Source organism: Sturnus vulgaris, chromosome 5 (assembly GCF_052056855.1).
Source record: "Sturnus vulgaris isolate bStuVul1 chromosome 5, bStuVul1.hap1, whole genome shotgun sequence".
Classification (NCBI taxonomy): Eukaryota; Metazoa; Chordata; class Aves; order Passeriformes; family Sturnidae; genus Sturnus; species Sturnus vulgaris.
The window spans coordinates 13,958,737-13,983,143 of record NC_142247.1 but is presented as its reverse complement, the minus strand read 5'-3'; the positions used below and the strand labels follow the sequence as shown (position 1 = coordinate 13,983,143).

Here is a 24,407-nt window from a genome sequence, read left to right as displayed (position 1 = left end):
AGAGAAACAGGAGTGAAAGTCTTTGGGATCTGCATTGGATTAAAACAAGAAACTAGTTCCTGGTAAAATGAAGAAACGCTGTTCCTGTACATGACTGATGGCATAGGTAGATTTAAGAACTAAACTAAGGATGATATTTGGCTTATCTGTCTCCAAGTGTGAATGAGAAAGCAGCTTTCAAGATATTTCCTCTTTTAGCCTTGTGTGTAGGAAAAAAATTGCCGCTTGGTGATAATAGTTTTGAATTTTACATAAAATCTGAAATGATGCTGAAATTAACAATTCTGCTTGTTTAGATTGGTGGAAAAAGTCAGTTGACTCAAGTCTATATGTGAAGAAATTTGCCTTTGGTTTCAACTAAGTTTTGAAGTCCGGTGTTAGCAACTAGGAATTTTCCAAGTGCAGAACAAAAATGGAGGGAGTTGCAAGGAAAAAAAAAAAAAAAAGAGCATTTCTGTTGATTGGAGTTGGAAAATTTTTAGTGCTTGGTCAAAAGCTCATTGACGTCAGTAGAAAGTCTCTCATTAACATCACTGGGTTTGGTTTTTGGGGCATATGATGGCCCAGATTGTAATCTCAGTTAAATCCGATTCTGTTAGGGAATTTATTCACTAATATAACACATTCAAGCTGCTGAAAACTGTTTGCATTAAAAGTTTTCTTAACCATAGGTAATCTTTTTGCCACAACAAAGTAACCTGTGAAAATAAATATATTTTCTTTATTGTATGTTTTCCATGTAGCTTTACTCAAACTTTATTGAAATATTTTGTGGCAACTTATGTTCCTTTCATAAAAGTATATTTTTTTCCTGAAATACTGTGATTTATTAGCACAGAGACATCAAAATTATTCAAAACAATATAGAATTATAACACAAATCTCTAAAAATAGTGTGTTTGCATATTTGTAGGTATAGGTATCACCTTCATACCCTCTGAAATGAAATGAAAAAATGAAAAAAAATTAAAAATGATAAAGACTTTTTCAACCAAGTCTGTAACTCATATCACAAGATGATCCAGAGGTTTTTTTAAGAAACAGTATTCATTAAACAGCTGGAATACAAAAATGTAAGGTAATAGGATAGTGAAAAAAAAACCTGGAAAATCACATCTAAATAAAAACATGTTTACAGTATTATATTTTATGCAATCTATTACTCTGCTGCAGTCTTTATTTGGAGACACTGGCCTAAGTTTTTCAGGTACAGATGGCATATATTAGCAGAGATAAAAATGGGTTTGGGAGATGTGTACAGAAGGGTAGAGTATAACAGACATGAAAGGAGAAGGAATGTGTGCAGAGAACGTTGCTTTATGTTGGAGGAGATGTGGAGGAGAAGGCTCTCACGTTAATGAAGGCAAGTTTGAAGATGCTGGAACCAGTTTTGCTTTCCATTAAAATTAATGAGTAGACCTCTGTGGACTCTCACGTGAGGAGGGTTGTGTGCACGTTCCGGGAAGTCACAGAGTTTTGCCATTGTGCTGCCAGGGAAAGTCATTAGGACCACCTTTGTGAAAAATACTGTTTCTACAAGAAGTGAAGGTTTATGACAGAAGAGAATAGGATTAGAAAACAGAAAGCAATTGCTTCATCCTTTATAGATGGGAGAACTGCTTGAACTGTGAGTAAAAATATGTCATATGGTGAAGGACATTTAATGTTTAGTTGCTATTTTATTTCTTAAAACAACTAGCCAATCAAGGCATTAAGTACTTTATAAAGTCAGGAAATTAATGGTCCTTGTAAAAATTGAAGGTTTTTTTTAGAAAGAGAGCTGTAGAAGAACAAACAATTACAGGTAATCAATACCATTGTTATTAGGAAACCTATGAGAACAACACTTCTTCTCAATTAGGGAAAAACCGTATTTTATGTTTCTCTCTTGCAAGCTGATCTTTGTTCACGCCAGCCTGTAATCTTGGTTTATGCTTTATGGATAGGCTTTGTTCTGGGTGTTTTTGAAGCATTGCATGACTTTTTTAAAGGCTTCAACAGAAGAACAAATAGCAATGAACTCAAAGAACAAAGGATTGTTCTTCCTTTCTTTCTGTCTATTTTTTCCCCCTTCTTCAAGAAAAGAAAGGAATGTTTCATCTTGTTTTTCTCCCCTTTCAGGAAGTTGATGGCAATAAAGTGATGTCTTCATTTGCCCCGCACAACTCATCTACCTCACCCTTGAAGGCAGAAGAAGGTGGGCGTCAGAGTGGAGAGTCCTTGTCCAGCACAGCCCTGGGAACCCCAGAGAGGCGCAAGGGGAGCCTCGCAGATGTCGTGGACACCCTGAAGCAAAGGAAAATGGAAGAGCTCATCAAAAACGAGCCAGAAGGTAAGGCCTGGGAAGCTGGCCAAAATTTTCTGTGTTTTTTCTTTTCTCCAGATCCTTTGGATACATATACTTTTTAATTGTGCCGTTTTCTGCTCTGTTTGCTTTTCCTTTGCCAGCAGAATTAAAGATCTTACAGTTATTTTCTACATTAGAGGTAAATTTTATCAATGTCCCATCATAGCTAACGTTTTTAGATTTTCCCAGAAAAGAGAGTCTGGTGTTCTTTCTGTTACAGTTGCAACCTCATCAATATGCCTGCAGTAAGCTAGTTTTAATCACCTGGGGGCTTTTACACCCCTCTACCCATTTCTAGAACTAAAAGAAATATTATCATCAATGTTTTTGTGAAATGATCTAGTGTGCATGTCATTATTTGAAAGGTAAGAAATTAAACTGGGAATTCATGAAAGCTTTTTTGTGGGATGCATCATTGTCTGTTTAACTGTAGTGCAGGTGCTGTACAGGCAGAGGGAATGCAGGTATTCCCTGCATTATGTGTGGCCAGCAAGTTTCAACTTTGGCTTATAGATATCATTTCTGGAGAACAGGTGTCTTTTTGAAACCTTCTCTCCTGCTGGTGGTGGTAGGACTTGTGCTCTGTGGACTAAGACCAAAGATTAGGATTTTTAATTTTTGCCTGTTTGGGGCAGAGTCAAAGTCTTGACTGGAAGATGAAGTTCTTGTTATTCTCTCCAAAGGTATCTGCATGCATATTTACAGCAGCCTTTTTGGAGCACTGCGAGCAATTGTGTGAACATACTGAGCCTTGTTTCCTAGTGCACAGCAATGAGACTCTATTTTCATTTGCACTCACCTATCCTGTTGTAGAAATCTATTCCAAATGTTTAAAAGCAGGGCTTTCAGGGTCCACCTCAGTGCTAAAGCATGAAGTGACAAGAAAATTTAAGGACAACCTGCATACTGGAATGAAAACACAGATACAAACATGCTGGCACATACACGAGCATGATAGGATTGTAAATTAGGTTTTTCTTGACTGGAGCATGCAGTAAGGGTCTGCTGGGAAACAAATTCTTCGTCTAAGCATTTTTTTTATATTACTTACAACATTTATTTTGCAGTTAGGTTTATGTAATGGTCAGTGCCATAATATACCTTGTGCCCTTGGATGGAAGAGACTGGGGGGGAATGGGTGGGAAGGAGACCAGGCTTTTATCTGAGAGAGGAAAGAACAAGGAGTTCTGTTGAGTATGAGGTTGTACAAGCTGCACAGACTCCATTAAGGAAAGGCCACAGATAGACATGAGAATGGTTACAGAACTTGTGCATTATCTCAGCTCTACTAAAATGAAAATATACAGTACAAACAAAAGATCTACAGCTTTGTGAAGAGATTGGGAGAGAGAGGAGGGGGAGCAACTGAATGTTGGGCTTTGCAAATGCGTGCAACAAAAAATCTTTTCTTCCCTCTAGCCATTGTTCTATTGTCTTTCAAAGGCCATTAAATTGAACAGCAGGTTGTGATGAAAATTTCATTAAGCCCTAGTTAAATCATTATGAGGGTGCCATATTCATGTCTCTGCTCACTCCCCATCCAGGAAAAAATGAATAGGAAAGAGTTGAGCTTTTTTTCCCTTTCTCCTTAAAAGCGAACTAACAAAAGTTCAGAAGTTAGAAGAGAATGGGAAATGGGACATGAAACAAAAGGAGGCCAGAGAGGTGAGCTGGCTAGGAAGAAAATTAGACTTGCATAAGAGCATTGAAAGGTGGTGAGGGACAAATACATCATTTTGACAAGCCTCCCTCCCCCTTCCCTTCAGCCAACATGGCTGTTTTTAGAGTGGCTAATTAAAAAATATATATTTCTGGGTGCAGATGGCTAGCCTGTTCTTAGAGGTCCTCTACAAATATGAGTCGTTTTCCCTAAATGAGTTATATTCTAATGCAACACAGTGTCTTCTCTGTTTGAACTCCAGCAGAAAATTATTGTCATGTCTTCTTCATGTAGTGCTAAAGTAAAATTGTCAGTCATCACTGGTTGCTAGTCAGGTAATTAGCATATTAATGAATTTCTCTGTGAATAAGGTGTTACAAGTGGGAATCTTTGATAGTACATGTAGGTAAAAATGCAGCAATTTGTGATAAATGCATATTTCGGTAATGATTTTTGGTCTTGCTAATTTGTAAAGGTTTGTGGGATGAAGATCAAGAATCTTGGTTAAGCTTTGCTGCATTATGTCAACAAGAATAATATAATACTTTATTTCCCTTCGGGAAGAAAGGGAAACATTTGCACCAGTAGTTGAGGTTTAATTAAATCAATTTCCTGTGAATCTTTCAAAGACCAGATATGAGCCAGATTCCCATTTCTCTGTGTACTCAAAAGTTTATATATTATTTAACTTGTACAATGGGCTGTGTTTGCTCTCTTTTTATTGTTTGAAATAGTCTTCTGAATTGCTGTGGGAAACGTGCTTTTCAAGCATTCTCTCAAATGGCCTGTTTCTTCAAAATCAGAAAAAAAGAAAGGGCTGATTAGACAACTTTAGGTCTCAATTCAAACCCCATATCAGTCAGGGAAAGGGCTTCTCTTTTCTGAAACGGGCTTTAAGGACAAGTGAGCTATTCCAAAATATCGATAACATATTTGATTCTTTCTAAGAAACTTTATTGATACAAGGGAAACAATTTTGTTCAATTATGTTTGTTACAAAATAAAAGTGAAAATTAGTAAGTTTGGTCAGTAAAGGATAAGAATTTTTACATTTTAAAGATACTGCTCAGAGTGCAGCAATGCACACGTGTATATGCACATATATTAACACATCCCTGTACTCACATGAGCTGATAAGGGAAGCACCACTCTTCATATAAATGATTTTCATGTAGATTTTTAGTATATATACCCTTGGTTAATGTGCCCTGTAGGAACCCACACTACCTACTGCTCAAAAAGCTTGTCACTTCCTTTTCCGCCCTGGGTATGAGTTGGGAGGGGAGGAATGTTTTTATAGTGGGGTTTATACTTAGCTCTAAAGCTCCTTGGTCTTTTTCTTTTCCCCCTAATTTTGCCATTTTCCTGCTGCTGGATGAAAATATATGATTGACAATGTGATTGAGTTATGCTGACACAGAGATATAAATGTTTCAGTGAATGTAAAACTTGCGGAATTTTACTCGTTACTAATACAGTGCTCATTTTTCTTCTCTCAAATTCTGTGGAAAATCCTTATATGAAGCTTTAGTATTAAGCCCCCAAAGGCATAAACCTATTACTGAAGTCACACAATGTTATTTTACATGAAACATTCTGTCCTTTCTAACTTGAGCTTCAGAAGAGGAGTCAGTCCCCTTTTATTCCTGGTATACAATAATGAAGATAATGGAGTGGGTTTGGAGAAGCCTTATACACTGTGACAGACCTCAAGCCCTTGCCCCGAGGGTCGTCTGCCAACCATGGAATTCCTTTTGCAGCTGAAATCATTAGGAGAATGAGATACAGGCATGTTTTTCTTCTGTTTTCTTCAGGCATCAGAAGATGGCAGAGACTCTCTGTCTGTCTGTTCTCCTCATTTATAGAAATGAAATGGAAATCTCTTTGAAGTCACTGAGCTTGACACAAGTTTGTGAAAGAAAAGACCAAAGCAACCACTTAGCTTTTCCTTGCACTATTAATGTGATTGGATTGCTGTATGTTAATTTATGGCGCGTGCTTGTGGAAAATTAAATCTCTGAAATCTCTGTAGCCTTTCCCCTAAACGTATGGCTTGGCTTCTGGAAAAGAAAGAGGCAAACAAGTAAATTCCTTCCTATTTTTAGAATAAGCTGGAGTATTCTTTGGCTCTTTACGTCTCCTAAGTTTTCATTAAGAATCAATCTTCTTTTTCCATTTTGGCAGTATATGGTTTTAACAGGTTATGTATCTGTTCATCTTTAAAACCTTCATAGTGGGTCTTCTGAGGCCAGATCCATGTTGTTTTCCTTCAGAATTTGTAGGAATTCTGTATAAAGAAGGATCATATGAGCATCTACCTGATGACAGAGACTGAGCAGGTGAGATTGTGTGAGTACAGTCGTTTATCTGCATGGCTCACTCATCCTTGCTAAGGAGCTTTGAAACTCAGTTCATTTGGGCTGTTTAAATGAATACTTTAAACTTTCCATGAAGACACATACACAGATACACATACATATATGCACACATATACACACATACATAATGTGTTGTATGTATTTAGATATAAATATATATGAACACACACATTATTTGTTTATGGTGTTTCATATTTTTCCTGCTCCAAAATTTTGATCTTATAGTCCTTAGGTCTTCGGAGGGGGAGTGATTAATTTCAGCTGTTTAGTAAGAAGGGAATACTTATGTTTGCAGAGCTTTAACAGGCAATATGAGTACTGTACCTTCATGTATTATCGTAGGCAGCAGTACTATAAGTAATTACTTATTGTGAAAAAACGGATGAGAAGAGCCTCTTGGGCATGATTTTTGTCTTCTGAACATCCCCCAAAGGCTATTTGTATTTGATGTTTAAGTTTACATTATAAATCACAACACCTGTTAATGTGGTAATTTAAATGACTGCTGTTTAAGCCGTTCTGTAATCCATAAAAGTGAGCCATACTGAATTCAGGCTCTCTAGTTGAAGTATCTCCTAACATTATCAAACTTTTAATCAGCAAATCTTGTAAAAAAAATCTAGATGTCTCCCTCTTTTTAAGCCATAGATTCCAAAGCAGGCCATTCATGGGCACAAGAAGGGTGGCCTTTGAAATGCAGACTCTTGTTTTTAAATCACATCTGATGAGATGGGAAGAAATAAAGTGCACAGATTCGGGAAAGGCCTAAGGATACTGTAATTGGTTGAGGTTTAAAATTCTTTTATTTGGTTTTTCACTGCCCCTTTGACAGAGTACGTGTTCAAGAGGCTTTGTAATGCTTTTCCACTGAAGGACAAGCAAGGGTACTTTGCAGCTGAGTACTTTCAAGTTTTGTTCGTACACTCCTGCTGCTGTGGAAGGATGCTTCAGGTGCCTTGTGGTTCCATGTTCGTCTCTGCAGTCTGTCACTAGAAAATGTGTGTTTTCTTGTCGAGCAGGCCAGCATCAAACTTCCATGTGCTTCTTTCAAAGACTCTGCCATATGGAAATATGCCTTCATATACTGCTGATACAAATAAAAAATAATTAAAACATTTGAAAGTTTATTTTTGAAATAGGCCTATGTAAAGAGAATGCCCTGTTAAATACTGTAGCTTAAATTTTTATTAACAAGCGCTTCAACTCTAGAACAGAGGTAGCCTAGTTTGAAGCCTTGCCAGCTCTGACTTGCTCAAAGTGAAGTTTATTTATTTGTTGCCTTCAGTTTTTAAGTGTTTTCCTTCCCAACAGTTTAGCCTGATAGTCACAGTTTATTTCAATGGATGTTTTCAAAATTTGCTTAGATTCCCTTCCAGCTCTCTCGTCTTACATCCTCAAAGGTTTTTAGCTTTTGGGTTTTTCTTCTTCCTTTTAATAACGGCATCTGAGGTGCTGATATAGCATCTTAAATATAGAAGAAAGCATTATGGTCAAGTGAGATACAGGAAACCAGTGCTCTTGGAGAGAAGATGCAGTCCCTCTCTCCCCCTCCCTGGTTCAAAATGGAAGTATTCTCTGATGGATGTCTACAATTAAAATTTCCATTTAGGTTATTTTCACTCCATAATACTGAACAAGCAGGAGCCAAAGCAAAATTCTTTCTCTTTTCACTTCTCATCTTTAACAACACAACATGTAAGTGGTTCAGCAAGTCAAAAATAATTATTTAGGCTCCTGTCTGGCCTTTATCCCCCAGGTAGCCAGACTCCTCACCAGCTGTGATTCATTTCAGAATTGGGGGGGGCGGGGGGGGGTGTGTTTCAAAATTTAGTTACTTTTGACCCCAAATCATTTTGCTGTGTGTTTCCCCCATTGTATTCCACCTAGATCAGTTTGCAGTTAGCCTTTTTTTGTGTGTGTGCTCTTTCTCTTTTTATTTTTTTTTATTATTATTATTTTATTTTCATTTCCCCCTCCCCTGGAAAAGCCATTAGCTTTCTGACCTTCATTTCAGTCCTTGGATAACTGCTGGAGAAACCTCTGCCCCAGACTGTAATACCCAGATGTACATGGGGGAGTGTGCCAGCTCCTTCTGGGTGCTCGTGTGCCGCAGCTTTCGGGGATATAATTTATTCAAGAGTGAAGAGCAAGCCACCTGTTTCTCAGGCCTCTTGTCCCTCATATTAAGGGTTCAAGCCCTTGCTGAATAGTAACATCTTAATCTGGGCAACATACACACCATTTAGCTGAAACCTATTTGTTGAGCTAGCAGGATTTGTGGGATTTTTTCCCCCCTTTCTCTTACCCCTGAGGCGCTTGTCACGACCGTGCATTTTAAAATTAATCAGACCTCCCAGGCTTGTGTGACTGTGTGGTTTAACATGAAGAAGTGGATATCAAGTATTTGCCCTAATTAAATAGGCCTGCTTGGTTTTGTTCTAGTGGATGCTTGGTCTTTTTTTTAATAAGAGCTGCTTACAGAGGAGGCACGGCCAGCTCTAGAGTTAGTGGAGAGCTCACTTCAAAGTTTTCCTCACCACCTGCGCCCGGGATGCTGAGACCTGAAGGGCTCCCTGCGTTCTTTCTTAACAGCACAATTTGTGGGAAGTGAGTGGAGGGGGAAGGGGGAAATTCAGCCAAATGAGCGAGAGAGCGATGCGGGAAGGGGAGGTGAGGAACTGGGATGAGCATGTGGATTGGCTTTTGAAGTTGATTAAGATGACCTGTCATCCTGTCTGATTAGCTTTAGATCTCAGTCTGTGCCATGAGCTATTCACAAGGCTGTCTTGTGTCTTCTGTTTACCAGAAGCAAGGGAAAGCCTCTAGTATGGCAAGGAGCAACATTTGTAGCAACTCCCACTTGCTTGTTTAGCTAATGAAGTAGCCTTGTAAAAACACTCTTAAGTTTAGAGCTGTTGCTTAGTTTTATTGGATACATGTCTGTTTAACATTGATGTTTTTAAGGTGGTTTGAGGGTTGCCAGCTTTGCACATCTGTATACATCTCCTGCATTGTACATAAGCTGTACTGGGAAGGTAGAATTCCTTTCAGCATCTTTCCTTCTTATACAGTTTAATTGTACTGTGGTTTCTGCATTGCCTCAGGAGGAAGCGTGCTATATGTGTATGATTTCTATAACGTATGAATTTAAAAAGTGTTCAGAAACCAAATAAAGGAGAACTGGGGGGAACTCTCTGCCCTAAGCACCCTAAAACCTGTTACACAGTAATTAAAGACTGATAGCATTTAGAAATTGAACAAGTTAATTTTAGCCAAAAAATAGTAGAAAATTTGGAACAGTCAACATTTTTAGACAAAATGTTTCTTTGGAAATGATATTTTTTGTTTTTAAATGTTTAAGATGATTAATCTGAAAGAGAAATGAAAACATTTCAATTAGGATTAAATAAAACACTTTGGGTCAGGTGGAAACAGCTTTTCCCCTGACTTGGTTTGGCAGCTGAAATGAAAAAATGCAAACTAGTCAAACAAAAATGAGTTGCAAAACCTGGTGAGGTTTAGGGGGTGTTTTTGTATCTAGTGACCTGAGAAGGACAAATGAACAGTTGTTTTACAGACACTTAAATATATCTGAATGTTACACACTGTGGTTTTGAGGGCAATCTGTAAAATTAGTCAGAAAAAATTTCAAAATTTGATTTCCTCCAAATGTGCAAATTTCTGTGCCTTCTGAAGCCTCAAGTCAGCAAAGTTATGCAGCACCTAGAGCATTTTATTTTGGAGCTGATTTTGGAACATACATTCATTAGATGTACTTGGCCTGTCTTTGCAGCTGAAACCTGTTCTAGAGGGCCTAGAAATCTGCAGTTGGTATACCCCAGAATTTTACTTTTCTTTCTAGTAAAATTTTGCAGCCCAGCACACAGTAAAAAGAAAAGCTCTATTTATCTATTTCCATAACAGTTCAGATTGCTGAAGTAAAACCCAGCAGGTAGGATGATACTCCATTGATTTAAAAGCTTATTGTATATCCATGCACTAACTCTCTGCCATCTTTCTCTTCCTCTCCCAGTATTATTATTTCTATTTTATTTTTAATTTCAAACCTTGGCACAACCCGAATGTAAAGAACGTATTGACACTGCCAAGCATCTGTCTGGTGCTTGACAGCATCATAGAAACTCTTCCACTGTTTCCTCTGGGTTGCTATTGGTTATTTAACAACACAATGCAAACGGTGTAGTGTGGGTGTATGTGAAAAGGAAAGAAAGGTTGAGGTAGGGGGAAGGAGCCCTGCACGAGTAAATATGTCTTTCATCATAGCTTTTGTTTGGTCTGTTTGCTGTGTGCTATTCAGTAGTCAATAGAAGTTGTTTGACGGTTCTGCAAAAGGGTAAGAAACCTTCTCTTAAACTTTTATTCTCCTGCTTTTGTCTCAGTCCGTAAAGTTTTCTGCTTTTGTTTTTCTTGCCCCATTTTGTTGTCACCTGTCTGTTGTTGAAGGGGTTTTGTTGCTGCTGTTTTTGCTGTTGCTGATACTTAGGAAACGCTTGTGACTGGGGAGCTTTCTTTTTCAGGTGAAGTGGACTTTAGAGAGCTTATGAAAGATTTGCTGTGCTGGTCTTTGGGGCAATAGAGCTCTTTCAAGCTTGCATTTTAATTTATTTATTTAGCCAGAGGATGAAAGTGAAAAGTGAATGAAGAGAAAAATCAGACTGTGCATTCTGCAGAAGAACGCCCTGTTAGCACTTGTGTGACTTTCTGAGATGTTTAGCCTTGATTTAATTTGTATTTAGGATTTCTCCTCCCAGCACATTAATATAATGTCAATGTAGAATGCATTGCATGGTGTAATTACTGGAGAGAGCAGTAGTTGGGAAAACAGACGGTAATTGAACACATGGCTGTTTATTACAACAGGACAGTGCTCCTACGCTGGTATTTAGGGCATTAATAGGGAAGAATTGATTTGTTGTTTTAAGATGAATTCAATCACTGTTGCTTAGGCCTTTGTTTGTTCAGGCCGAGTTATGCTTTGTTTGTGTTATGTGCCCAAGAGGTTTACACACCACAGCGTGGCATTAGTCATGCAGAGGGCTTGGGAGCAGAGAGCCATTTAAATGAACAAAGGACATATTTCTTTTTGGCTCTGTTTATCTTCCTCTCCAGTTTTGTTACCCTCTAATCTATCTCCATCTCTCTCTCCCTCCTTCCCACCCTCAGCATTTCTAATCAATGCAGAGGTCCTCCCACTTTCTTCCTTCCTCCTCCTCCTGATTCACCCTCCTGGGGACAAATGGAGCTGTGACTGACAGGTGGCAACACGGGGTTGTGGCATGGGGTAAAAGGTGTAAATAGGAATGGTGGCTTCAAGGTTTTGCAAGGAAGGGCTTGGGGGCTGGGGAGAGCAAGGATTGCTTCCGATATGACCAGAGGGGAATGAGCTGTACCCTGCACATCTCCACTGTGGGAGTTTTGTATGATGGACCTTTTGTGGGTCCTGCTGGCTTGTGCTCTGGATCAGCCCTGTGCAGGGCACATCCTGGGACTGAATGAGCATCCTGCCCTCTTCTCACTGATGCAGGTTGGAGGGAGGAAGAGAAAGCCATCTGACTGAAGTTGAATTCCTGGTCTCCCTGTTGTGAGCAGCATGGTTTGTATTTTAGGCTCATTGTGCTTGAGAGGAAGCTCATCTTGATTGATTTCTGAGGGTGGGAGAGTTAATGGACACTTCAGGGTGATGTGGGCCAAATTCTGCTCTCAGATGCAAGTTCTTTACTCCCACTGAATATGCAAGAGCTTTAGGAAGGCAACATTTGACCCAGTACAGGATTTGTAAGGAACCCAACATTACTTGTTCTGTTCCTCCAGAGATGGGGGTTAGGCCTGTTCCTAGAAGGAGCAGTATTAAAAGAACTGAAAGGTAACAACAGCAGCAAATCTGTGGGGTCCCTAATTGGTAAAAACCTTTATTGCCTAGCTAGTAAGGTATTTGTGTCTAAGTGCAGTAGTGCGGGATGAATTAGCCCCCAGGCTTGCCTTTTGGGGTACAGGAGGTACTGGCTTAGCACACGGAAGGAGAAGCACAGATGTGTGACACAGAGAGCCAGATTCTTCCTGTCAGGGAGAAAAAGCAATTTCATACACTGCAATGTGCAAGGAACCTCCATTGTTCATCAGAGGCTCTTAGCTGTAATTAATTAAATTATTTAATCTGCAAATAAACAATAGACACACAGGAGATGAGATCTATGGCTGTGAAGTCCAGCAGGGACTGTTGGTTGTGTATGGGACATGATACTTGGCTACTAATTGTAGGTTGCTTTCTAAATATCTAGGAATTGCAGTTGCAAAGGCCAGCCCGTATGCTCAAAGGAAAATATGACTTCCATTTCAAAAAAACCCCAAATAATTATTGTATTGCACTTCCAATAAACAAGAATGATAACAACCAAAGATATAAAAGCCTCAAAGTTACAGACACTGTCCAAGTGCTTTATCACAAAGGAAAGTGTCTCTCCCAACTTGGAAGTGGTTATCCTAGTGTCCTGTTTTTCCAGTACAGCTTGGAATGTTGCATTAGTCTTGTACTGTAGATTAGCACGCACAATCTTAAGGTAAATAGTCTAGAGACAAAGATCACATGGAAGAAGAAGGCCTCTTGGTTTTTTTTATGCATCCTGATGTTTTTATGCTAAACTTCTTTTTCTTTTCTGTTTTGCCCACAGCACATATCCCATTTCAGTAACTGAGCATCTTATCTCCCACAGAGTCGAGCACCAGGGGGAAAAAAAAAAAAAAAGCAAAAAAGTCAAGAACTAACTAGAAAAATGGTTTCAGCTGTAGTGATTACTGTGTATTCATTTGATCCTGTAGGTTTGCTGGCTTGTTGCAAAGTGTAAAGCATGTTAATGTATTTTTACTGAGATATCTATATACAAGACCTAAATAAAGCCATGTATTTCCAAATAGTTATATTTCCTTGTATATGAAATTAATATATGAAAATGAAACTAGAGGACAGCAGGCTCTTGCTAATGATTGTCAGCTGCAACAATTCTGGATTCCATGCTGATCTCCTGTACAGCTTTAATCAGCAATGGTGTTTAACTAAATATGGAGACATTTCACTGAAGATTATTTTATTTTAAGTATTTTTTTTTTTTTAATGCATTTCCTCTTGCTGTGTCATCTAATTGATTCACGGCTCCTGTGAAGCTTTTGGGTGTGGGATGTATGGGATGCATATCCAAGCAAAATGCATTATTTTCTTACTGGATTGGCCGAGTCAATCCTGTCTGGGTTCAGATGAATTAGGGAGCTTTCAATGGAAGTCATTCTATACCTAAGCATAAAACTATTAGATGAATAATATACATAACATAGTGGTTTAGGACCTTGTTCTTTCTGATGAAAAAAAAATGCAGTCTTTTTGAGACAATCATGGGGCTTTTTATTATTACTATTATTTTATTGTTAGACAGGTTAGTGGATGGGAGAACACAGTACCCAGTGGATTCTACACAGTATGCATGACCCAATATTTTAAAGTAATGGAGCTCACAAAGACAAAATATTGAGAGGTGTTTTCTTAGGTTGCCAGACTGCAAAATTTTCCTAATAGTTCTATGTAAACTCGTTTTGTTGGTTGTTGCTTTTGTTCTGGCCTAATGCCATAAATATAGCATGGAGCAAACTGCCATTAAAATGCTGGAGGGAGTTCAGCTGCCAGTTCCATTTCATCCTTGGTTTCTCACAAGTTGGTGCTAACAATTGATCTGCTTATATTGGACATTGTAAATTTTCACCAGAAATGAGACTGTAGTTACCAACCACCACACTCCTGAGTGTTTTCAGGAGCACATAAGATGCAGTATGCCTGTTTTTAACTGATCTGCTTCAGCTGTGTTAGCAGACAAGTAAGTCCCTGTAGACATAAAGGCAGGTGAAAAAGCATCAAGAAGAGAAGAATGGAGGTGCCTGCTGTATTTGCATAATCAGGCAACACTGTGGGAAAATGGAACAGGGAGACAATTTTTCCAAGCTTTTCAGTATAAGGAGGTTAAAAGTTCTGCTTTAACATTCTTCAGACCTTCCCTTCTCCCTTAGAATACACCTTTGCAATCTGGTTAATCTTGGGATGGGCAAAATACTAGTGGAGATTTTTTCGTTTGATTTTTTTTTTTTTTTTTTAATGGAAAATCTTGCTCCTACTTGGAGAGGGCACTGAGATTGTTTAAGCAACGCCAGGTAGCTTTCCTCCCAGGCTGAATGCAGTCCATAAAGCTGTCAGTTCTGTAGCTTAATACTGGGTCTTAATGTATTAATTCAAGGCTTTCAGTGATCTAGGACACAACATGTGCCAGGAGTGGTAACTAAAATTAGAGGCAGACTTTCGGCTGTGAGAGCTGCTTGAGGCTACTTGGGGTGAAAGAGGAGGGAAGAGACCTGATGTCAGTCACAGTCCAAGGACTGTGAGATGTCCAGAGCATCCTCCAAAAGCAGATACAGGTTTTTCTGCAACACACACTGTGTGAATGATCTTTCCTTTTTCTGACTTATCCCACTGACTGATACAGCACTCAGTGGTTCATTTCGCACTCCAAATCCATGTTGAAAGCTGTCCTAGTTCACTTGATATACCAAGAACTGGACTTTGCTCCACTGGGATTGTAATTCCCACGCCATCCCTCTTCCCACCTTCCCCATCCCCCCTTTACCCCTTCCCCTTTAATAATAGCTAATCTTCTATAAAATGCACCTTTAAAAAGTGAAAACATTGTGAAATGTGAAACAAAGTTAAATTCTTGTGAAGGAGTCTTAAGTTTTCATTTACAGAAACCAGCTCTTGATGATGTAAAAAGGAGGAGGCAAAATAGAGCTGAGCGACAGGAAAATCGTTTCTTCCTCTTTCACTTCATTGGATGTATTTTATCATGTAAAATTTTATGCTCTTGGCTGTATGCTAGAATTGTTTCCCTGTAATTTTTTTTATATATCATAATTCTGTTAAGGACTATGAATGAGGAATAATTAGGCATTACTGTTTGGTTATGTAGATTCTCTTGTGATTCTCTCTTGTTTACTTCGTTTAAACTGTCGATACTGTTCTGGCCGTGTAGAAATAATGACTGTGTTACTTCATGAATATGAGATTACAGGGACCTTGTTTTAAATTGCTGTGGCACTCGTTCCTCCTCTGTGATTATTTCAGGCTATCTGAAACATATTCTTTCTTTTTGAATTGAGAAATACTCAAAAGCACAAGTTCATAGACATTTCATCTTTACTAAAACATCTTCTGTCTTTACCTTATACTGGCTTGTCTCTTTTTAATAAAATTAAGGCTGCACTTTGGCGCTTCTGTGGGATTCACAGAAACATAAGAGGGGGGCCTGATTCAAATGAGATACATAGAGATAATTCTGCAAAATATGAACATTTTGCCTTATATTCAAACAAAGAAAGATTTGTAGGTTTTTAATGTTAGGGGGAAAATACTCCTCCTCTGAAATCTGTACTGTGAATATAAACTCTGATATTTTGCTCCTATTCATGTACAGCACTTTCTTTGATGACTGCTGGAGTTCTGATCTCACAGAGAGCAGAGAATATTGGAGTTGAGATTTTTTGAACAGAGCTTAGGGTATAATATTGTGTTTAGTTTGTTTCATTAGATGCAGGCTAATCAGAGAATAATTAACAGTCCAAATGCCAAGGTCCTTGTTCATGTAAAGGATCTGGTATTGATGTCCTCAATAAGGTAACACTCACATTGAATTCAGTGAGACTTTAAACTGAAGAAATGCTTCAGGATTTGTCCCCAGCTCTTTTGTTCCTGTCAGTTTCTAATGAGCATCCCATAAAAGTGTTTAACAATTGTACTGACTTTGATTTTTTCAAGGTTTGTGAGAAAATTGCTTTCTCAGGTTGAGAAAAAAATGTTGAAACAAAAAAAGCACATTTTCTCATCATGTTGTCTCATCAATGTGCATACTGTAACATAGTATAAGCAGATTCAAAGACTGTCTCACATCATGCTTTCTGATAGTTAAGGATGTTATAAAGAGTATTGTAGAGAAAATGCTGGGAGGAAGAGTTCCAGCTGATAGATGGAGATATTTTAGACCTCGTCCTAAATTCTTGGGGTTGAGATAAAATTTAGACAGCAAGACAGTTACTGATGCAAGTTTTTTGTTTGTTTGTTTTATAAATGGAAGGGGGAAAAAAGCCACTTCTAAGATCACTGTCTAGAGACAATGGTGTTTGAATCCCATGGTTTTGTGTCAGAGGAAGCAGCTTAGTGTATCTGGATTCATCCTTTTGCCTTGCTTTCCTTGTCACTGAGAGCTCCCAGGCTGAGACAGATGGCTGCTGGTTTAGTTGTGTGCGTGGGAGACAGGAACTTCCACATGTGATTTTTTACCATTTGGTAGTAATTAGTTTGTTGTATAAATTAACATTAACTGAACCATTCTTCAGGCATTGTTTGTAATTATTCTTTGAGCCTCTGAGCTGAGTAAAGAAATAAAAAGTGGGGAAGAAACTGCTTCTTATTTTGTGCAGGGAAAAGACTCTATCATTAAGCAGAACAGAGCAGCAATTATCATTGCATGCCCAGTAGACTGAAAACTTTGAAAAACCCTTTAGAAAACGAGATTTTTTTTTTCCTCTGGAAATATTAATGGAAATTAATGATTTAGATGTGCAGATAGGCTTTGTAAAATTTGTAAGAATAAAGTTTGGATATATGGAAGGGTAATCAGACCTTCCTGGCATCATCATTATTACTGCCAGTACGACTACCACTGCTGCTACTTTGATGTGTATTTATAGAGAGTAGAGAATTTATTTATTTTTTAAAATATATGTTCTCTCAATATTATTCCATTCCCCCCCCCACCATTTTTGAAACATTTCCTGATTTATTTGTGGTAGCCAGTAGGGATCTTGTGCTGCAAATCAGGAGATGAACTACCATTACTGCTGGTTTTCTCTGGGGATTTCTGTCATTTCCAGCAACCAGCCAAATCGGAATTGTCAGGAGAACAGCCTCTCGCATGTTCCTTGGCACTTTTGCTTCCAGACTTGGTCAGAATCCAGACATGCAGAGGTTTGTGGACATGAAAAATAACAGGGAAAATGCCCTCTGGTATTAGCCCAATATTTTAGGAACATATTGGGAATCCCTAGGTTCATTTGCTGGAAAAGTTCAGTGCTTCAGCAAGTAAGAAAGTTTTATATCTCATTATACTGAAGTTTTTCCCTTTCTTACCCAGGAGTAGTTGAGAGCTGGTGTTGGTGTCTGTCTTTTAATAGAGCTCTCCTGCTCTGGATACAAAGCTGGCAAAATGGGCAATGTGGCCCTGTGCATTAAATCCTCTCACACATAGACTGGGTTGCAGAAGTAAAACTCAGACACAGTCCACCACACTGTACTCCCCAGCTTCTTTAACATTAATTTAGTGGCCAAAGTATATCCTCCAGAGAAAGGTTCATGTTACTTGAGTTTAAAAGCGTCCTGGTACTTTCTTGTGAAACAAAATGAAGGCAGTTTTGCATCCAGACTTGAAACTTGTCTATGTAAATTGGTATTTATTGTGGTTTTACTTCAGTTTGTTGCACACAGAGCTCACACACAAGAGGTGATTTTGGGTCTTCTTTTCTCAGAATTGCTATTAATATTTGCATTTGTCCAGTTAAATAGTTTTGCCTGGACAATAAATGCTAAAAAAGGACTTGAACTTCTGAAATAAGTAAATAAATGCAGCTTAGTTAAGAATTGTTCAGTTTTTCTTGTCACAGTGATTTAGGCTATATGAAGCTTTGTGCTGTTTGGGGAAGAGGAAGGTGGGAGGGAGTGTGTGGGAGCTTTGGTGGCTGGAAATGTAAAGAGAATACAAGCTGAGTACGCTGAAACCTGCAGCTAAGGGACAGCTGCCATGGATGGTTTTCTTTCTGTCTTGCTTTCTGGCAGTGGTTCATGCTGTAACTGAAGGTATCTGTGATTCTCCAACTTTTAATATCAATGAATCAAACATTTTCTGAACCATTCTATTGAACAGTTTGGTTTTTTCCTTCAACTGCACAAACAGAAGGTGCCCACCGTGCTTTGATATTGGTGTGACAGCGTGATGGTTGGGCTTGCAGTCAGCTGAAGTGAGCACATGAGCTTTTCAGTTCATTTTCGCCTTGCTGAAAGGCTGTGGGGCATGAAGGAGGAGCTGAAGGCTTTGTTGTAAGAAGTGTACAGCTACAGCATCATTGTACTTATTGTGGGGCTGATGTTCTTTCATCCCTGGAGGAATATAGGCAGAAAATATCAGTTCCATGGCGAAAAGCACAGAGCAGACTCAGAAAACATGATTTCTTCTGTTTTTTTTCTGTGTGCTGGTTATTCACAGATTGCCACATGAACTTCATTCTCTGTGTCTGGTTTCTGTGGTTTGAAGGTATGGTTGATAGTGATAGTAGCTGTGTGCTTCTTCACAGTGGTGAAGTTTAATTACTGCTTGGGAGACACAGCCAGACAGTGGTCATGCTTTACAAGAAGAGACTAGACACAGATCTGAGGAAGCAAGCTCCCTGGAAATACTTGCCTTTTACAACTCAGTGCCATTTGCATAACCAGAAATGAGATTGCAGGGAGAGTTTGGGAGCCTTTGGCCTGGGCTCAGTAGCAGAGCTCACTTTTTCCTCAAAGGAAATGCTGCAAGTGGAGCAGCTGCAGAGTCGGGCCCGTAGGGTTCTTGTGCCATAGGAAGTTGGCACATTGGCATTGTGTGGTAGTTACACTAGGAAAAGATGTGGTTTCCATAGATTGTCCTAGATTCTCCTTTCTTAGACCAGACAGTTCTCCTTCCTGGGTCTCTTGGAGCTTGTACCCAGAGCAATGGCTGTGTGGGACATCCAGCTGCCCTCATGATGCAGGACACTGTGCAAGATGATAGCCTGAGAAGCAAGGATAAAATCAACCCCTCCTGGCCTGCCACAGAAAAAAAATTCTTCCTGTCTCACATGCTTTTCCTCACATGCCTTGTAGAATGTATTTATTTATTTATTTTGTGGACATGCGAGTTATGAGCTGTGGCATGGCAGGAAGGTGAGGAATTTTTTATTTTGTTTTTAGTTTGGGGAAGAAGTGGGTGGGAGGGAGTGTGTGGGAGCTCCAGTGACTTGGAGCTCAAAGAGAATGCATTAATTAACCCAGGGGGACTGCTGGGATGCAGGAGTGAGGAGCTGCAGCTTTAAACCCAATGATCTTTATCCATTGCTGGGTTTGGGTCACGGACCTTGGATAAGAGAAGGGGGAAGAAGGGTGAGTGGGAGGGTGGGCACAATGGGAACCAGATGTGTCAAGCTGGTGGGGGTTTGGCCTCTTTGTTATTGTGTGACAAGCCACCGATCTCCCCTGCACCCCCAGCCTTCCAAAGTATGCCATTCTTCTCTGCAGCCCTTCTGTCCCCTGCCCGGGGAGGGGAGAGGCTCACACATGCAGGCATGCACACATACAAGGTGCACACATGCACACATGCTCGCACAGACAGCCCTGGCTCTGCTTTTTTCCTTTGGCCTACCTTTCTGAATGGCCCTGGAAGACTAAACAGGTGTTATCTACTTTTGATTTCAGTGCATTTAAATTAATCCTGTCAGCTCAGCTGTTAAAACAACTGTCATCTCCAGCTGTTAGTAATTTTCGACTGGGCACTTTTACAGGTTGCCAAGTTCTGAGCCTGCATTGTGAATCTCTCGCTCCCTTTCTCTCGAAGTGCTATAGTAACAATTTGTATTTTTTTTAAAGGGGACTTGCATTGCACTGTTTTTATAGAAAACCCTGTTTATTATATATTGAAATAATATCGTCACAAAACCCAACATCATCATGCCAGACTTTGGAATAAAGAGCTAAACCATGTGTGGAGTGTGGTGCATATCAATCTTCTGTGGGTTTGTTGCAGCCTCTCTGTGCATTTTAAATTTGAATGAGAGATGAATCAACCTGAGAGTTTGGGAGGGAGGAAGAGAAGGGGCTCTAAATTTTTATTGCCAAAAATAAAGCATTCATTTTACAAGCACTGGTCTCTCTTTTCCCTTTTGTCTTAATGTGCATTTAATTTTCATAACTAAATTAACAAGAAGTACCTTGAATTGCAAACATTTTAAATACCTTTCAGTTGTTAGATTAATAGCCATAAAAATTGTAGGAGAAAAAAAAATCATACATTGGGTACGTGTTATTGATTTCAGTAGACACTCTCTAATGTGACTTATTCCTATGTGGTCAGGATCTATAGTTCATTACCAGTGCTTCAGTCAGGGAGCACTTGTGGATTACACAGACCTGAATCCTGGCAAGTAAGGCTTTCTGTGCCTTTAAGGTTTCCACTCATTGCAGTCGTCTGGCCACATTTTCAACTGGTGTAGAACTGAGGCTGCTCCCTGGACTTATATTGCAAGCTGCCCTTAAAGCACTGGAAAGGATTATTCAGGCTTTTTTTTGCTCATTCCTTAGAAAATGATGTAGTTAAGAAGTGGCTATACGTAATCTTTTTCTCAGCAGACCAAATAGCCAAGTAAATAGGAATCTTTAAAAAAACACCATGTTTTAAATAGTGTCCTACATAATTAAGGGCAGTGTTTCTGTATCTTTTAGTAAAATATTTTCTATTTAAGACCTTATTTCTTATGATTTTCATTCTTTTAATTTTGAATTTCTTCAATAAAAATCTGCTAAAATAAGAAATACTCCCCAAATATTACCAGAACAATTATTTTCCTTTCACTTTTTATTATTTTGCTCAGACAAAGAATTCCCTTATTTAAGGGGGGAAAAAAGAAACCAAAAATTTTAGCAGTAATGTGTAAAATAAAAAGAAAAGTATTGTGAAGTACCATCCAATTCAGCAGGGCAGGTGCTGATCTAATTTCCACTTTAAAATGTATCTCTACTTTTTGGCATGTTCTGTAATACAAATTTGCAGCTATCTAGTTGAGCAACATCTCAAATTCCAGCACAGTTATGACTGTTTCAGAAGACCCCCACATTAATATCTTCCTGGAAAAATTTTATTCTTTATGAAGTAAATGGATTCATAGTCACCAGTCTTTAGATGTGCCATCATTATCTTTCTTCTCATACAGGGTACCATTTCGGTAGAACATGAAGCAACTTCCTCAAATTTACCGTTTCTCAGTAAAAACTGTAGAATTTTTCAGTTAAATGTGAAATTTTTAGTATCCCTCTTAGTATTAAAATCTGGAATGCCAGCTGTGAAGTGCACAGTGTGGATATGTAGGACCAAATTACAGGCATACATACATTGTACCATTGCTATTGTTATGACTGTGAGCAAGAGCTGTGGTTGCATGTCTTGAATTCTGCCGTGTCTCTCACATTACATGGCTAAATACTGGTGTTACAGTGGTACACCAGACTTTTTTCTGTATAGTTTAATATTTCCTTAATGCAAGAATTTGATCAATAAGTTATTAATCTGAAATTCTGGTTTCACAGAAGCTGCTACTGGGCAGGAGTATTGTTAGATCAAAGCTTCCTGTAAAAAATACTGCTTTTTTGGAAAAATAAATTGAAACTACTAGAAATTCAAATAAAGAAAAGATAGACTATGATGGGCTTCTCCCCAGAATTAAAAGCATTTTGTTTCAGGGAAACTAAAGAGTTCAGACCCTGATGCAGTTTCATTTATAGTGCGTAACACTTCATTGTTTAAATTTGCATCAGGCCCTTCTGGAAGATGCATTGCCAAATGTTCCTGCTTACAAGGATTTATCAATATAAGTTTAGTCTCTGCTTTGCAAGAAGCCCCCAGTTGGAAAAGCAGCTGAATTCGGAAGACAGACATACTCATGGTCTGTGAGGTGCTTCCTTACTGCTTTCACCTCCATGTCTCGTCCCCACCACCAAACTTAGGTTGATGTTGGACTCATGGTTTCTGCAACAAGCTGTTACCATCTCCTCAGTGCCAAATACTGTTAAAGGTACAGCATTTTTTAAGACCAGGTGGTGGTTAACTTAATGCTGCAAAGTCTAATTTACATGTATTTTCCTTGTCGTCTTTTCTCTTCTGCACTTTTCTTTCCTTGCAGACACATAGCTTCAGTCCCCTTTGGCATGGCACCATTGTAAAAGTCAGGTAATTCCAGTGACATCAGTGAAATCACCTGTGTGCAGAATTAAAGTGAGTGAGACTGAACCAGATCCCAGTATCTTCCAACATCCAAAATGTGTGTCTGCTCTGCTTGCTCAAATTAAATGGTACTTCCAAACCTATGAGGGTTTTGTGCAACTTGAAAGATTGCATTAATCTTATCTGTATGCAGTAAAACCTTGTCAATTCACACTAATGATTCTGGGAGTTAACAGGTAAGCACATTTTTCAGCTGACTTTCCCGTGAGTGAGGGACTGAACCTAAACTCTTGACCCTACACATCTAAATTTAGGGGTATTCAAAATCTGAATTTTGCAACTCAAGTCAATATTTAAATTCCTGTGACTTTGCATGTCACAGTTTTGGCCAACTGATTTTGTGTTTGACAATCCAAAGGTGTAGGAGATATCTACATAAGCCATAATCTCTTAGAAGATAGGCAGAGCACATATCCAAAGGGTGGAGGCTCTGGAATGCTCTGTCCTGGCTGAGCAGGAGTCTGCAGGCACACAGATATTAATTTGTGCTGCTGAATTCAGAAAACCTGTTCCCATCCTTGAGGACCAGGGGCCCTTCTGTGACCCGGAACCCAAGGGACCTATGATACAGGAACATTTTTTCATCCCTTTGTTTCTTTCTTGTGCAATTAGACTAAGTAGGGGAAGATTTACCTGAAGTCTGGTATTTGAGAGGAGAGGGAAGATTGCTCCATTGCTTTTCCCCATTGACTGAAAAAATATATAACACGAGAAAAAACGGACTCTGTTTATTTATTCCTCTTCTGTTTGAGTTTTCCTCTTTCAGTTCCATATCTTATTTTCCTTTCTTCCTACTAACTTTTCCAGTCTTTCCACTCGTGTTCTTGAAGGAGTTCATTAGCATCTCTTAACTAGATTTGACAAGCATGAACAAGCATCTCGAAGATGAGCAAGGAAAGCAACAGAAATAGCAAAAATGATAGTGAAGATTTGATATCAACAGGACATGACTATTTAAAGTGCGCCACAATGTCAATATAGTGTAGAATATTGATAGGCTTTTAATTAAGCAGCAATTTCTGTTAGATGAGATATTAAATGCAGTTCTTGACTGTTCTTAACCCCAATATACAATAAGCTGTGCTTCTCAAGTTCCTATGTTCATAAAACCAGGAGAGCAAATTTAAAATGATCAGTATATTGCCATGACCCACTGTGTGGTTGTTCTTATTTTGGTGAAAAAGTGACATTTTCAATTTAGCTTGTTGTCTAGGAGTGACTATAAGTTAAGCTGAAAAAATCCTCATTTGCATTCAAGGCTATAATGGTAAATGTATTGCTCAAGTTGATCAAACTTTCCCAAGTAAACAAGCAAGAAATTCTCTGTCCTGCTAACTATTGCCAACAATCTTTGATAGACATACCTCAAAGAAACTGCATGTTTTCACTTGTAATAACTTTTTGGTTAGATTTGCTTCCAACATGAGTAAAGAGGAAGTTTTTCACTTTCCATGGTAAAGCAATTTTGGTACCTTTGAACAAAACTTTCTTTATGTGCTCCTCTTGAGTGTTCTGGACAATACAGTTCAGTATTTGTGTTCTCTCCAGGTGGACTGCTTGTCCATGGTCATGTGTGTGGATTTTTCTGATTCCATCTCTGTCAGGGAAGATGACATTTTTCAGCACTTCTGGAAAAACACAGGAGATAAACACATTTACGTGGCACTGGTGGGCTGTCCCAAACAAAGTCAACAGAGTTAAGATTAGGACTATGTATTTTTCTGTGTGCCTACATATGTGCATATGTTCATGTTCCTCTGAGAAGCTGATGCAAACAGATGCCTATTTCTGCTTTTCTGTGGAGGACAGGAAAGACAAAGCCCCACATTTACATTATTTTTAAAAATACATGT

The 24,407-nt window shown here is 38.8% G+C and overlaps 1 protein-coding gene across 20 annotated transcripts in view; it reads left to right on the top strand.

The window, feature by feature from the left end:
- SOX5 (SRY-box transcription factor 5) overlaps positions 1-24,407 on the top strand; it is a 614,147-nt gene that overhangs the window by 394,307 nt on the left and 195,433 nt on the right. For all 20 annotated transcript variants that reach the window (XM_088164910.1, XM_088164917.1, XM_088164914.1 and 17 more), the window contains one exon: positions 2,122-2,332. In XM_088164910.1, coding sequence (XP_088021036.1) covers positions 2,122-2,332 — 211 coding nt within the window. The remainder of the gene's footprint in view (positions 1-2,121; positions 2,333-24,407) is intronic.